The 15,434-nt window shown below is 35.9% G+C and overlaps 1 protein-coding gene across 1 annotated transcript in view; it reads left to right on the forward strand.

Annotated features, from left to right (window-relative positions):
* The first annotated feature begins 446 nt into the window (after window positions 1–446).
* Window positions 447–15,434, forward strand: part of CKAP2 (cytoskeleton associated protein 2) — a 20,321-nt gene continuing 5,333 nt past the window's right edge. The window contains exons 1-8 of the mRNA XM_012648656.1: window positions 447–632; window positions 1,501–1,582; window positions 4,895–4,973; window positions 5,092–5,960; window positions 6,576–6,780; window positions 8,995–9,165; window positions 11,300–11,369; window positions 15,093–15,324. Coding sequence (XP_012504110.1) covers window positions 542–632; window positions 1,501–1,582; window positions 4,895–4,973; window positions 5,092–5,960; window positions 6,576–6,780; window positions 8,995–9,165; window positions 11,300–11,369; window positions 15,093–15,324 — 1,799 coding nt within the window. The 5' untranslated portion in view covers window positions 447–541. The remainder of the gene's footprint in view (window positions 633–1,500; window positions 1,583–4,894; window positions 4,974–5,091; window positions 5,961–6,575; window positions 6,781–8,994; window positions 9,166–11,299; window positions 11,370–15,092; window positions 15,325–15,434) is intronic.

Raw genomic sequence — 15,434 nt, forward strand, 5'->3', positions numbered from 1 at the left:
AAGCCTGTCACCTCATCAGTGAAACAAGAGATGATAACCTCCCACTTCAGAGTTATGATGCTCAAAATGAAGGAATATTTGCGAAAGGGAAATCCACATGCTTTTGGTACGTGTTTATGTCCTCAGTGAACAAGCTGATGTCTAGTAAGAAGTGCAGCCAACCAATACTTTGTCTTTTTCTCGTCTGCCTTCTCAATGGACTGTGAAGGTCTGAAAATGTGTCCTATCTTGGATCTTTGACAACCTAGTCCCGCTACACCCTGGGGACTTAGGAGGCCGACTCATCCCGAGTCTAGGATGAAGAACGTTATTTAGATTTGAAACCTGTAGACTTAGCCCCAACCGAACAGGGCAGACGCCAGGCACGCCCCCAGCAACGGCAGTCCAGGCTCCGCCCCCCCCGCGCCCATTGGCCCATTCAATTCATGCAGGCACCAATGGGCGGAGGCGTCGCCGCGCCGTCTGAGCCCGAGCCGAACCGGCGTCTGTAGTCTCTGCCGCAGAACTGCGAAGGAGTTTGAGGTGGTCAAAGGGGAGACACATGCTCCGTTCCCCGGCTGCGATGAGCACCCCGGCCGTGCCCCAAGACCTGCAGCTGCCCCCGAGTCAAAGGGCCCAGCCCGCGTTCGAAGGTGAGGGCCGCGGTGGCGGAAGCAGCGCGAGCTGCCTGTTTGCTTGAGGGTACCCGGCGCGCGTGGACATGGGCCCAGCGGCCAGGGCCTCCGGTGCGCTGACCATCTGCACCCCTAACCGATTGTGGGAGAGCCCTAAATGGGCCGTTCGGCCTAGTCCAGTCGCGTTCTTGGCATCTGTGGAACGGGTCATAAGAGCAGTGCCTGCGGCTGCGGAGAAAGACCTCCTGCGGAGGAATCCTCTTAGCAGGGGCCAGGCGTTGGGCTTTGGCTCGGACTCGCCATGGGGTCCGGGCTCCGCGGGGGCGCGGCTGCGCGAGCGCCCAGGCCGACTGCGCCTGCGCCGCGCCCTCCCGCCTCCTGGATCCGGAGCAAATTTCTTGGGCGGGTGGGATTGGCTGATCTGATGTTTCCAATTTCACACCTTCGCCTTGGACTCTGTGGAAACCTAGGGTTGGATGAGTTTTCAGTATTCCTTTGTTCTACACGTGGGAAAACAGAAGAAAGAAATTCTCGCCTAACCCAACTGTGGTAAATTAGAACTTGGGAGTCTAGAGTTTCTCATCTCTACCATTTAGTTTCTTAAAGCTTGGCTTTCAGTAACTGTATGCTGAAAATGATCTTCAGATTTTTCACAGTCGAGAATGTGATTCTTATGCAGAATGGTGGTGGGGACCTTTTATGGTAACAATGTCTTATTAATGGGATTATTTCTCAGAGGCAATATGGAATTGGGAAATTTTCTGTTATCTAGAAGATGTGATCTCAAATGGAACAGTAAAATCTTCATATAATCAACAATATTCAGTTGCTGTTATTTGATGTTTTAACTTGTGTTGACTTGTAGCTCTTTCCTTATGTTATTTAGAGCAAAGAAGACAAAAACTCAAGGAACATCTGTTAAGAAGAAAAACATTGTTTGCATACAAACAGGAAAATCAGATACCTCGGTGAGGTCAAGTTTATTTCTTTTCAGTTCTGTAAAATTGTATCAGAGCTGTCCAGTAAAAATGTAATGTGAGCCACCTCTGTAATTTAAAATTTTCTAGTAGCCACACTTAGAACATTTTTTTAAAGATGAAATTTAATAACATTTAAACCCATATATCCCCAGTAATATTATTTCAACATGTAATATTAAAAAGTACTGAGCTATTTTACATCGTTTTTTGGTACAACATCTTCAAGATCTGGTATATATTTTACACTTTCAGCATATCTCAGTTTGGAGTATCCACTTTAAAATACTTAATAGCCACATTTAGCTAGTGGCTACTTAATTGGATGGTGCAGCATTAGATGATGGCTTTCTGTAGAAATTCATAATTTAAGAGAAAACAATTTGAAAGCAAAGTGTGTATACAGACCAGATTATTGACTTATGATTTACACAGTGCTACAACGATCAGTGTTTATATAATTTAGCAAGGCTTTTACTCAAATGTATGGGGAGTTTTTATTCAGGGAAGGCGTGAGTGGCTCTCCCCAAATGCTTGGAGATTTGGAGATTATTTGTTTTAGTCTCAACCCTCTATAGAAATATCTTTGTATTATATTGTTAAAATTTTTTAAATGGTACATAGTTGTAGCAAAAACAAAAACCCATGAAAGTAGATGAAGCAGAAAGTCAAAAGGTCCCCTCACTTTACAGATAACAACTACTAACATACTTCTAGGCTTTTTGCATCTAAGAATAAGGACCTGGGCTGAAATCTCTAAGTCGCCTACTATAGCTGTGTAACCTCAGGCAAGTTACTTGCTGTCTTTGAGTCTGTTTACTTATAATACAATGGGTTAGTAATGCATGTTTCTCGAGGATTAAATGAGATAGTGAATGCGTTGTGTTATGCTTGGTATATAGTGAGAGCCCAGTAAGTGGAAGTATTTTTTAATAATCTCTCAGTGGCCTTAGGTATAGTGGACTGATTCTTGGAATAGTTTATTCTCCTGGTTTCCTTAATTTTCTTTCGGCATCATTGCCATCCTCACAGGTTAAAAAAAGTCTCACTTTCATCTGCACTTCTTTATGTTAGGTACTTTATTTATTGATATATTTTGCCTTTATGAATGTTTGATACCCTTTCTTATAGGGGAAAGTGGTCAGATTCTGCTAATTTTTAGGAGATGGAGCTGACAGGACTTGGTGATGGATTAGGTATGGGATATAAAAGAAAGAATGGAGTTAAAGAATATCCTGAATGTTCCAGATTAAAGAAGGCTAAAGAGACATGATAACTAAATACAATATCTGACATTATACTGTCTCCTGTAGTGGAGGGAGGAAATGGTATAAAGGACATTGTTAGGTCAGTTGGCAACTAAATTGTGGACAGTAGGTTAAAAGTAGTGTATCAGGTAAATTTATGAATTTGATAACTGTACTGTGGTTATGTAAGAGAATGTTCCTATTTTTAAGAAATATTTCGGGATAAAGAGCCACGGTGTATTATTACTTACCTTTAAATGGTTTGGGTAAAAAATTGTGTATACTCCATACACATATTTGAAGGGTGCAAATGATAATGCAGATGGAATAAAACGTTAACAGTAGGCAGATATGAGTAAAGAGAATACGGATGTTCTTTGAACTATTTATATTTTTGCAACTTTGTATAAGTTTGAAATTATTTTCAAATAAAAATTTAAAAATAATTTCTAACTTTACATTAATAAGTAGCTTTAGTTTAGAATAAACATTTTCTCCTTCACAAATAAATCTCATATTTCTTTGTTTAAGACAAAAAAATGATCCTAGGTTTTTGGTTTGAATAACTAAGTGGATGATGATACCACATATTGAATTGGGGAAGACTGAGGGAAGAGTCAGGGTATCAGGATTTCTGTTTTAACTCAAGTTTGAGGTACCAACAAGATATGCCAAATAGTTATGTGTCTGAAGTTCAGGGGAGGGGTTAGAGCTGGATACATAAACAGGAATTGTTAGTGTAAAGATATTTATTTAAAACCTTAGGATAGAATGAGATTACTAGGGAGTAAGTAAATGTAATATTCAAATAAGTCATTAACTCTCTACTGCATATTTAAATAAGGAATCCTACAGGGTCAAGGGTTTATAATACTCTTAAACATAATAGAAAGAAAAAATTCTAAAACATTATTGAGCAACAAATTATTAAATAAGACAACCAATCAGAGTCGCAGCTTTTCAGAATTAAACAGTTGTATTTCACAATCTCTAAAGTGTAGATATGCTAAGACTTGTTTGTTTACATAACCCTTCTGAGGGCAGTTTTAGAATAACAAGATAGAATAGGATTATATATTTTCATTTAAGTCTCCACACTGGACAGGTGAGTACGATGGGTTCTCCTTGTCATCCAGAATTTTTAGCTAGCAGTTAGCTACCCAGATAACCTGTTCTTCAATGGCACATTTTGATTCTTCTTCACCATCATTCAAAATATATATAGTACAAGCCATGTCAAAGTTTTGCCCCTTCTCCAAGCTAACTGAGCAAATAGATGTGAAAGGCAATATAACCAAAATTATTAACTATGAAGGTACCAAATTTTCTTGATTATAAAATGTACTTTTTTTCCACATTTTAACATGATCTCTGAACTTGGGATCTATCTTAGAATCAATGGCATGTCTAATTGATAGTATTTTTTCCTGTCTTCATAGTACACAAAACTGTTACAATTACCTGCTAAGAGATTCTCAGGGCCTGTATTTGCCAGATTTATACTTGTAAAAATGAGTTTAGGTCAGATTCTTGAGGAAGCATTTGCTTTGGATAAATAGCCTAAATGCAATACCACCTAAAAACTAAGGTCCATATTCTAAATATATCCTAATGTAGATTAAGCTGCGAATGGTATATGGTAAATTTTGGGTTTCTTTTGGGAGGGCTCTTTCAAAAAATTTTTCAGTGTGGTATGTCTGTTTCTAAGTACTTAAAAGTAACCCAAGAAGGTGGTATTAATAAATGTTTTTCAAAGACTTGTTTGAGTGACTAGAGAGGAATGGTTTGGAATAAGATTATCAAGTATTTACACATTCTATGGGGAGAGATTGTTAAGACTTTTAAGAAATCTTTGAAGTCCTTAGCCATTTGTTTACACTATTAAAAAATATTAAAAGTCTTGCTTAGGACAAATAAATCTCAACTCAGGTCTTGATTAAATTTAAAATATAAAATTATGAGGTCAGTTAATTGTTAATAACTCCCTATTCTTCTTTCCAGAAAAGAAACCACCTTGGTACAGGATTAATTAATTATTTTATTTTATGTTTTTAAGTAGTAGAAGCCACAGAGTAGCAACTTCTGAGGATCAAGTCCAAGAAGGGACAAAAGTTCTGAAATCTAAAACAAAAATGGTAAGAGGTAGACATAACACTCATAACCTATCTCTTTTTCCCCTTTTCCTTTTCTAAACTCTTTCTGAAAGAAGTGAGTTCTGAAATACTGATTTGTTTTAAATAACTCTTTTATTAGGCTGATAAAGAAAATGTCAATAGACCTCCAGGAAGCAAAAATAATACAATGGTGGAAAAAAATTGTATTCCTTTAAAACCTTCTAATGAATTAGCTAATTCAACTATAGTAATTGACACAGATAAATGTGAGGATAATAATAAAACTCTGCAATTGTTACCAAATGAAGATGATCCCCAGAGTCAACATATGACATTAAGCCAGGCATTTCACCTTAAAAACAACAGTAAAAAGAAACAGACGACTACAGAAAAATCAAAGCAAGATGCTAACATGCCCAAGAAACCTGTGCTTGGATCTTATCGTGGCCAAATTGTTCAGTCTAAGATTAATTCATTTAGAAAACCTCTACAAGTCAAAGATGAGAGTTCTGCAGAAACAAAGAAACTTTCAACTACTATCCTTAAAGCCACCAAGCCTGAGCCTATAAACACCAGCAGTATAAAAGTGAAAAGTGACAGACCCTCAAATATTACTGCTATCACTAAATTTGTGCATACTACATCTCAGAACACACAACTTAGGCGACCTCCTATTAGAAGTCACCATGATAATACCCAGAACTCCATGAAACAAGGCATCAGTAGACCCTCTAGCAACATTACGATCTGGAAAGGGCCTCGTGAAAAAGAATTATTACAGTCAAAACCAATTTTATATAGTGTCAAAACCAATTCTTCTCAGGACATAAAAAGAAATAAGGTACTATCAAGAAGCATGGCATCTGAAATTGTAGACAGGCCTACTTTATCTTCTAATACCAAACTGACAGAAAAGTCAAAACTCACTGACCAGCGAAGACATACCATAGCAAAAGCAACTGTTAATAACAGATCAGCTCAGCCCAAAGAAACCTCAGAACAGAGAAAGTAAGTAGATATTTTCTTCATTTTATTACCTTAATTTCAATAGAGTATTATTTGTGGATTTGGTTTGTTAATTTCCTTGAATGTATTAGAATTTTCTTTCATGGTTTCTTTTCTGTCATATGCAGGCAAATTTATATTGTGGAACAATATAATCTAAAAGTTATTGTGCTTAAGTGTGTTTTATTAGGCTGTGTTGTTTTGTTTTTAAGAGATAGGGCCTTGTTCTCTGGCTCTGGCTGGAGTGGCACAATAATAGCTCACTGCAGCCTCCAACTCCTGGGCTCAAGTCATCCTCCCACCTGGGTCTCCCAGAGTGCAGGGCTTATAAGCATGAGCCACCATGCACAGCCAGATGCTTTTATTAATCTAAATTAAGTGCTTCATAATAATTGGGAAATATTTTATAACCTCTCCACTTAAAAAGGCATTTATGGGGTCTTTGAGCATATAATTGGCCTGGGTATGTTTTATTTTTCTTTTACTTCAAGTGTGAATTATGTGTATGCTACTAGTATAGAACTACTTAAAGACCTGAAATACTTTCTAACTTTTCCTCTATTTGACAGTTCTATCAGCGATATCAAAGTAATGTTTATATGTTGCTTCTAACTGCAGAGTTCTTCTTAGTGAGTGGAGAGCTGGCAAAGGAAGAGTGCTGAAAAGGCCCCCTAACTCAGTGGTTACCCAGCGTGAGCCTGAAGGACAAAATGAAAAACCAGTTGGGTCCTTCTGGACTACCATGGCAGAAGAAGATGAACAAAGATTATTTACTGATAAAGTGAATAACACATTTTCTGAATGCCTAAACCTGATTAATAAGGTAGAGTCATTATCTTATATTGGTATAACATCTTAATAGTTTGCAAATTACCTTCATAAACATTATCTTACTATATTGTCAATCTTTTTGACAAGGTGATGTAAGGGATATTATGTTGACTTAACATTAATTGTGAGATTATTTTCACAATCAGTTAATTGTGAGATACACTGCTTCATTCATTCATTGTGAGATTGTTAGCTTTTAATTGACTGCGTTTTACATTGAATTCACATTAATATACAGATTGAGTATCCCTTAGCCAAAATGCTTGAGAGCAGAAGTGATTTTGGATTTTTTTTGGATTTAAAAATATTTGCATATACATAATGAGATATCTTGGACATGTGTGACCCAAGTCTAAACACGAAATTCATTTATGTTTTGTATACATCTTTTACACATAGCCTAAAGGTAATTAATTTTGTGTGTTAAAGTTTGTGTACACTGAACCATCAGAAAGCAAAGGTGTCACTGTCATCCACCCATGTGGACAATCTGTAGTTGTTTGGCATCGCCATTATTCCTGGCTCTGAATTTATATGCTACCTATAAGCAATCATTTTCTCACACTTAATCACACATAAGTACACTTAACAGTAAAAAATAGGACATACCATTAACAGTGAAAAAAATGTGTTCAGGGTAAATAAGCAGCATAGTAACATTACCAGAATACCTGTATCAGCTATTAGACAATAACAAACAATGGCAGGCTTTCAGTCTCTTTGATGCTATATTGTGATTAAGAGGTTACCGTACACTGTCTTTATTTTTTTATATGAGAAGAAACATCAGAAGCAGTTGTGGGACCAGGAATTGTGTCCTCTAGGGTTGAGGAGGCATTATGCTAGATGGGTTTTCTAAATGTTTCCTCCACAGTCATCTGCCTCATTAACAATAGTTTTTGTCTTAGAAGTCTCTTTTTGATTTTACAAACTGACATGATTTATTGTTCAGTTATGAATGCATGCTGCTCTAGTCCTTCAGTAAGCCTATTACACATTTTCACCATGTTGTCAATGGGCACTTTTTCTGCAGTGTTAACATCATCATCTTCATCGTCATGTCAACACTCAAAAGATTGTGGATTTTGGAGCATTTCGGATTAGAGATATTCGACCTGTATCAAAGGGATAATTAGATTTTCTGCCTGAGTTATAAATATTGTTTTGCTCTAACATGTTAATATAGAATAGGCTGGGATGGACATTTTTTTCACATCTAATGTTTCTTACATTTATTCAATATATTCACAAATTTTTTTCCACTCATTACATATTTTACAAAGGGTGGGGACCCTGCAGCCTTGGGACACACTGGCTTTCTGGATCCTTGACTGCAGCCTTTTGACTGAATCCAAATTTTACAGAACAAATCCTTTTATTTAAAGAGGTGCAGCAGAGAAAGATGAAGCTTGTCCCCTTTGGTGCTCAAAAAAGAACAATCTCAAAATAAGGCTGCAGGTTCCCACCCCTCAGTAGAATTTTGCTATTTGGACCAAAATCCCATAGGTAATAATAATCAACTCCAGAATATTTGCTTTATTTCCTTGCTACTCTTTAATCTTATTTTGGTCACCCACTAGTATCTAAAATCCATAGCAAGACTGAATGCAAGGTATGATTTCAAACCTTACTCTACTCTTCATGAGCGTCTTTAAACCTTTTGTGGTTCTGAGGACCAGTGAAAGTTACAATCATGAAAACTCTGAATCTATTCTTTTCCGGTCAATTGAGGTTTTTTATTTTGATACTATAGAATTTTTCTTTGCTGCTATTTAACTATATATAACTCTTATATAAACCATTATAGATTCATTTCAACCTTACTATCAAAACCTGACCAAGACAAGGGGAAAAAAACCCCTGCAGACTATCCTCACTCATAAATGTTTAGTAGAAAGTATTAACAAATGGAATCTCACACTATATAAGAGGGTAAATATCAAAACCAAGTAAAGCATTAGTCATTTTTTGCTAATAAATATCCGAACTAATCATTCATTTTTGCTGCCTTATGCTCATGGCTGATATGCTTCTTGTTAGCTGTTCAAAGTAAGTTTGGAGTAAGGAGGATGATAATATTGAATGTTTTTATGAATATCTATCAACTTTTCTGTCTTTATCACTGATCTTCATTATAGTAGACCCAATTATTGTTCACAGTTTGTAGGCTAAAATATGTCACACTCATTATTTCTTGCTGTTGTAGGGATGCCCAAAAGAAGAAATACTGGTTACACTGAATGACCTGATTAAAAATATTCCAGATGCCACAAAACTTGTTAAATATTGGATATGTCTTGCACGTACTGAACCAATCACAAGTCCTATTGAAAATATTATTGCAATCTATGAGAAGGCCATTCTGGCAGGGGCTCAGGTGAGATTAAAATTTGCTGATCTTTATTATTACAGTGTAGACATTTCACAATTATTTTGGACCACATCACAATGTAACTTGATAATATGGTTGTATATGTAGTAGTAATGAATGTTTAAAGACCACAAGAATTACATTATAAAAGCTGTTTCTTAGCCTTCTAAAACTTTGCTCCTGTACCAGGGATAATCAGACTTTAGGAAATAGATATAAGCTGAAATGTAAATTTAATGAAACTTTCTGTGAGAAATATTTTAGTGTGTCATTGTGTACACTTCCTAGTTGGGAAATTTACCTGGGAAACTAAATTTTTAATATTAAAATTTACTCTTTGAATATAAAACAAATGGAATTAAATTAGCTTTTAAATGTTATCAGACTCTCATGGTTTTGTGAGAGAACTCTTTCACTTTTTTAGGCATATACCTGAATGTATACACTATAAGTTGGTCCTGCCTACATATAAATGATAATAAACTAATTTCTCTAACATGATTACCACCATAGTGGCGTGATACCATACTTCTCTCACCTTTTCTAGTCTTTTGATATACAAAGCTTTGGGTATGGAATAAGTCATTTCTCCAGAATTTTGTTTGGTTGGGTTTTGTCTGTTTTTATGGATAAATGTTGCTAAAACTTACTTCCTTTGACCAAGTTTCTCAGAAACACATTCTTGGAGATTGTTTACATAGAAAACTTTTTTTTTTTCTTTTTTTTTTGAGACAGAGTCTCACCCTTGCCTGGGCTAGAGTGCCATGGCATCAGCCTAGCTCATAGCAACCTCAAACTCCTGGGCTCCAGCAATCCTCCTGCCTCAGCCTCCCGATTAGCTGGGACTACAGGCACGCGCCACCATGCCTGGCTAATTTTTTATATATATATATTTTTAGTTGTCCGATTAATTTCTTTCTATTTTTAGTAGAGACAGGGTCTTGCTCTTGCTCAGGCTGGTCTCGAACTCCTGAGCTCAAACAATCCACCTGCCTCGGCCTCCCAGAGTGTTAGGATTACAGGCTTGAGCCACCACGCCTGGCCAGAAAACTTTTTTTAATTCCTCTATTTAGCCTTTTTAAAATAAAGGTCTATTCACTTTAGTCTCAGTAAATCCAACAAATGCTATTTGCCTTTTCACCTGAATCAAAAATCCTGTATTCAGCAGATAGTCTCTCAGTGGCTATTGTGTGTAAAACTCTTTCTGGAAGGTTAATTAGATTAACAGAGTGCTACCTGGAAGGGAGTGTTAGGTCTCTACTACATTGGCACAGAAAGAACATTACTTAAGGCAGCTTATTTGCAGTGTAGCTAGGATGCAAAATTGGAGCCAAGGCTCACATAGAAAGCAGTAATGTAAAGAGAAAGATACAACTCCAAAAGAGAAACTGGAAACCAAGAATCAAAATTAGCCAAGACAGCCAGACACGGTGGCACATGCCTGTAGTCCCAGCTACTTGGAAAGCTGAGGTGGGAGGATCGCCTGAGCCCAGGAGTTCAAGTCCAATCTGGGAAACATAGCAAGACTCTGTTCTTAAAAAAAAAAAAAAATTTAGCCAAGAAAATTGAAAGGGTAGCTGAGTATTTCAGGACTAAGTTCTGGAACTAAGACTGTGAGCCAGAGCTTCCCTTATAATATCTTGAATACACTGAATGGAACATAATAAGTGCTTATAATATCTGGCAAATAATGGACACAGTAAATTTTTGAATGAATGAAATACATCAGCCTTAAGCTGTTCAGAGATACATTTAAAACATGAAACAAAATATAACTATTGACTTTCAATGTAGGAGAAAAGTTGGTAAACTTAATATAACCAGCTCTTTAATAGATATTAATAATGTTAGTTTGCCATCTATTCATTAATTTTATTCATATCAGGCAAGCAGCAATAGTTATCAAATGCTTAAGAAAAATTATGAAGGAAATTTTCAAACCAGTGAAATTCTATCCTTTAAGCTCATATTTATTCCATCAGTGTTCCGAGAAGCATGGTTTAAGATCCATGGCCTTATTTTAAAATGCTGTATGAAATTTTAATCATTGGTTTTAATATTTTCAACTTGGACAACCTAGTTAATATCTGAGAATGTAAAGCTTATATGAGTTATGCTTTTTTCATTATAAAAAATTAAGCCTATTGAAGAGATGCGACAGACAATTGTAGATATTCTAACAATGAAGAGTCAAGAAAAAGTTAATTTTGGTAAGTTTTAGTTTCTTTTGTTTTCAAGTGAATTGTGATTTTATTAAGTTTCTTTGCTGAATAAATAACTTTAAAAATATACTGGTTCTTTCTTTGTACATACTTCTGTTGACCTACCTCTAAAATAAGTGGCTTTATGTAATATGAAGAATTTTTAATTAGGAGGTCTGGTTTAAAACCCAAATTTGTCATTTACCTCTCTAGGCCTTAATATTCTGTCTTAAAAATGAGGCAGTTTGACTGGATGATCTCTGAAGACCTTTCACCTATTAAATTCTATTATCTGTTACATGCTGTAAAAAAAACTCATTCAAGAATTCTCTTTGCTGGATAGTAGATTCATTAACTGTCAGTCATATAAAATGTGTGAACATTTTCTAGATTCAAATGAAGGTTGTGCCAGTTACTATGACCTCAGGCAAAAAATTAACCGCTTATCTGTAAAATGGGGATTATTGGGACCACAGAGTGAAATAATGTTTATAAAGCAAGTATCATAGTCTGTATATACATAGTAAATTTGTTAAATTTTAACCATTAATAGTAATTAACTTAGGAGAGGAAATCAACATATAATTGTAAGCTAATTTGTACCCATGTTTAGAAAAATTATTTCTAATTTTTTAGTATAACATTATGTATCACCTAGTCAGCAAATATTTCAGTGCATATTATATACAGTCCGCTTATATCTGGTTATTTTCTTTTGATTAATTTTAACAAAAGTCAAACAGAATTTTTTAAGGCTTATGATATATGCTGTCAAATTGCTTTCCAGAGCAGTTATAGTACTCTTTTTTTTTTTATTTTTTAAAGACAGTCTTTCTCTGTTGCCCAGGCTGGAGTACAGTGGCTATTCACAGGCACTGCAGCCTTGAACAACTCCTGGCCTCAAGCCATCCTCCTGCCTCAGCCTCCTGAGTAGCTGAGTAGTGCCTGGACTACAGGCACATACCACTGCACCCAGCTGTGTACCCTTATTTTTAGTACACAAAATGAATTTAAAATGTAGAGCTCTAGGTCAAGGGCTATACTTTAAATAAAAGCAAAGATCATACTGGAATTCTAAATTGTGTTCTGTAAGTTTTTGGTTATCTGTTATTACCAGAAAAAAAAACCAAACCTGTTCAATGGGGTTAATATGCTAATGGCTATGTTCCGGAGGTCCTGCTTCTGTCGGCAGTTATGCTTTGTTCAACTGGGATTATTTCAATTTATGGTGACTATTAATATCCACTTGGGAACAAATGGAAGATGTATATGATCTGATCTTACTAGTAGTATTTATTGAAGGAGCTTGAGAGGGAATGGTCAGGGAGAGAGGAAAGAAACTCAGGAAAGGCTAGTATGCCAAAAATAGAAGGAAAAGTTTTAAGAATCACCTGATCCTGTCTCTTACAAAAGACAGCAAAGTGGAAATAAAAATTTCATTAAAAAAAGCCTTCTTCCTCATAATTCTTACTGGCTGTAAAGATAGGTGGAAAATTAAAACCAGTATTTAATCTGATTAAGTTACTGTCTGTATCTTATTTTTCCCTAATAGAATAACACTAGTTTTTTCTAGCAGATAGGGTATTTGTTAGTCATTAGTTAGATGGGGGAAAATAAAAGCTATCCATAAACTCTTGGCTTTCTGAAATGTATAATTATAAGTGCTGGATATAAAACCAGTTTTACAGATCAAAATTATTTGTAAACAGCAAGAGAACTTAAGTGGGAAATATAAGACAAGTAATAATAGAAATAAGTACCACTTGGGTATCTCTCAGCTACCTCAAACCCAAATATCCAAACTTGAACAGACCATTTTTCCCTAAGCCTGTTCCTTTTGGTTCCTTGTCTCAATGAGTAGTACTGCCAAGGTGTCCAAGCCAGTAAGTATCTTGGTGTGATTTTTTTTCTTTCCTTTTTTTTTTTTTTTAACTCCTCTCTTTCCTACCTCCCAATCCCTTTTCCCTAGCCAATCAAATTCAGTTTAACTTCCTAAGTATCTCTTAAAATCCATCCACTTCTCTCCAACCTTACTCTCATTACTTTAGCCAAGATGACCTATAACTCTTAACCTGGACTACAGCAGTAGTTTCCAAACTTAGTTTCTTGCCTCTCTGCTGTTGCTTCATTCCAGTCCATCTCAACACTGCAGCCAAAATGCCCTGTCATTCATCTGCTTTAATTCCTAACTCTAGCCTCTTCTCTTATTACTTTCCCTCTCCCCAACATCCCTGAATTTCTTTTTTTTAATTTCCTAGAAGGGATTATACTATCTTTTCCCTCCAGAACTCTGTAAGCTAGTCTTCTACTTTTTCTTAACCTAATTGCCACTTACCCTTTAGACTTCAATTCAAATCTTACTTCCTTGGAGTGGCCTTCCTTGATAACTACCCTGATACACCTTCCCCTCCCTCTGCAACCTAGCTTAGATGTACCTATTTGTGCTCCCTGTTTTTTCCCTATGCAGTATTTGATGTACTTGATTGCTTATTTTATTGTTTGTCTTGTCTTTACACTATAAACTTGACGTCGACAAGGACAGTGTCTGATCTTCCTGACCACTGTATCTCCAGTGCTAATGTAATGCATGATATATATTAGGCACTTAAATATTTGTTGAATTAATAAATCCATATTCTTTCTCTGCTCTTTTCAACTTCCGCTCACTAAAAAAACCATAGTTACATCATTTTAGTAAACATCTTATTAAAAATCTTTAATAATTTTGCTAATAATTAAATCCAGAGGTCTTTTCAGTTCATTAGATTTACCAGGATGTCTCACAAGTATTTCACATCTACGATGTTTTATTTTGAACTCTTTTGTCTTCTCTCACTGCTTCCCCATACCCATCATCCCTTTCTCTCAAAAAAGAAAATGAAAAAACCCTCCTCTCGTGTTAATGACTCCTAAGCAAGAAATATTAGAAGAGATGTTCCTAATACATGTGCACACTCATTCAGACACAGACATGCATTCATTTGTTCATTAAGTTCTCACTCAGAAATATTTCTCATTTGCACCCTTTCTTCCTATCTGACCTCTTACTAACTTCCTTTGTCTATTACAACAATTTTGTCTTCTTACCATCAGAGTGTTACTTTTCATTCCCTGCCATCCTAAACAGTCTTTTACGTTGACCAAATCTAATTGTCTTTCTGATGAATATTTTGCCAAATTTCTTATATATAAAGCTCATTACAATCCAGCCCCTGCCTACCTATCTGAGCTCATCACCTCCTGCTCCCACTCCCACCTTGCTCCTTACCCTATATTCTAAACACACTGCTCTTTAATGTTATCTTAATAGATAATTTTCTTTTATGCTTCATACCAAGATTGTCTTCCTCGGTCTTGTCAAGTACTCATTTTTCTAGACCCAGCATCAGTGTTACTTGTGAAGCCTTCCCTAGCCATCTACCTGTACCACAAGAAAAAGTTAGTTCCTTTTTATGGGTTTCAATAAACCTTTGTTCAAGTGTGTCTCTTACATTTAGGGTACAGGGATGATTTCATTCTTACATTTGTATCTATAATCCCCGACACATACAAGATAGTAAGTATTTGTTAAATGGCTAGCAGCAGTATTTGCTTAGGAAAAGTAATGGTTAGGAGATGGTAGTTTCGTTCTTTTATTTTGAAAATTTGGCCAACTGGGAATAACTTTAATGTCTTCTGATTTTGTTCTTAAAATCTGGCCAGAAGCTTAACCCGTACATGTATTTTCTACAGGCAAAAATATTGAGGCTTGTGCAACCAAGGAAGAAGTCCAAGAAATCAAGTGTGAAGATACAGGTGTTAATTTAGAGCCAAGAAAACCAGAAACAGAGAATAAACATCATAGAAATGTGCTATTTCAAGATTGTGAAAAAGAGCCAACCAATGATGTTAAAACCCCCAATACAGAAACCAGGGGAAGTTGCTTAATTAAATATAATGTATCTACTACACCATACTTGCAAAGGTAAGCTTTTAAAATGTAATGTGCCGGATTTGTTTTCATGCTTAGGGATAATAAGGTATTTTTAAATCTTTGAGATAGTTTCAGATTAGAACTACCACTTATTAATATAG

This window comes from Propithecus coquereli, unplaced genomic scaffold, assembly GCF_000956105.1.
Source record: "Propithecus coquereli isolate 6110/MARCELLA unplaced genomic scaffold, Pcoq_1.0 Scaffold11, whole genome shotgun sequence".
In the NCBI taxonomy this organism is placed as follows: Eukaryota; Metazoa; Chordata; class Mammalia; order Primates; family Indriidae; genus Propithecus; species Propithecus coquereli.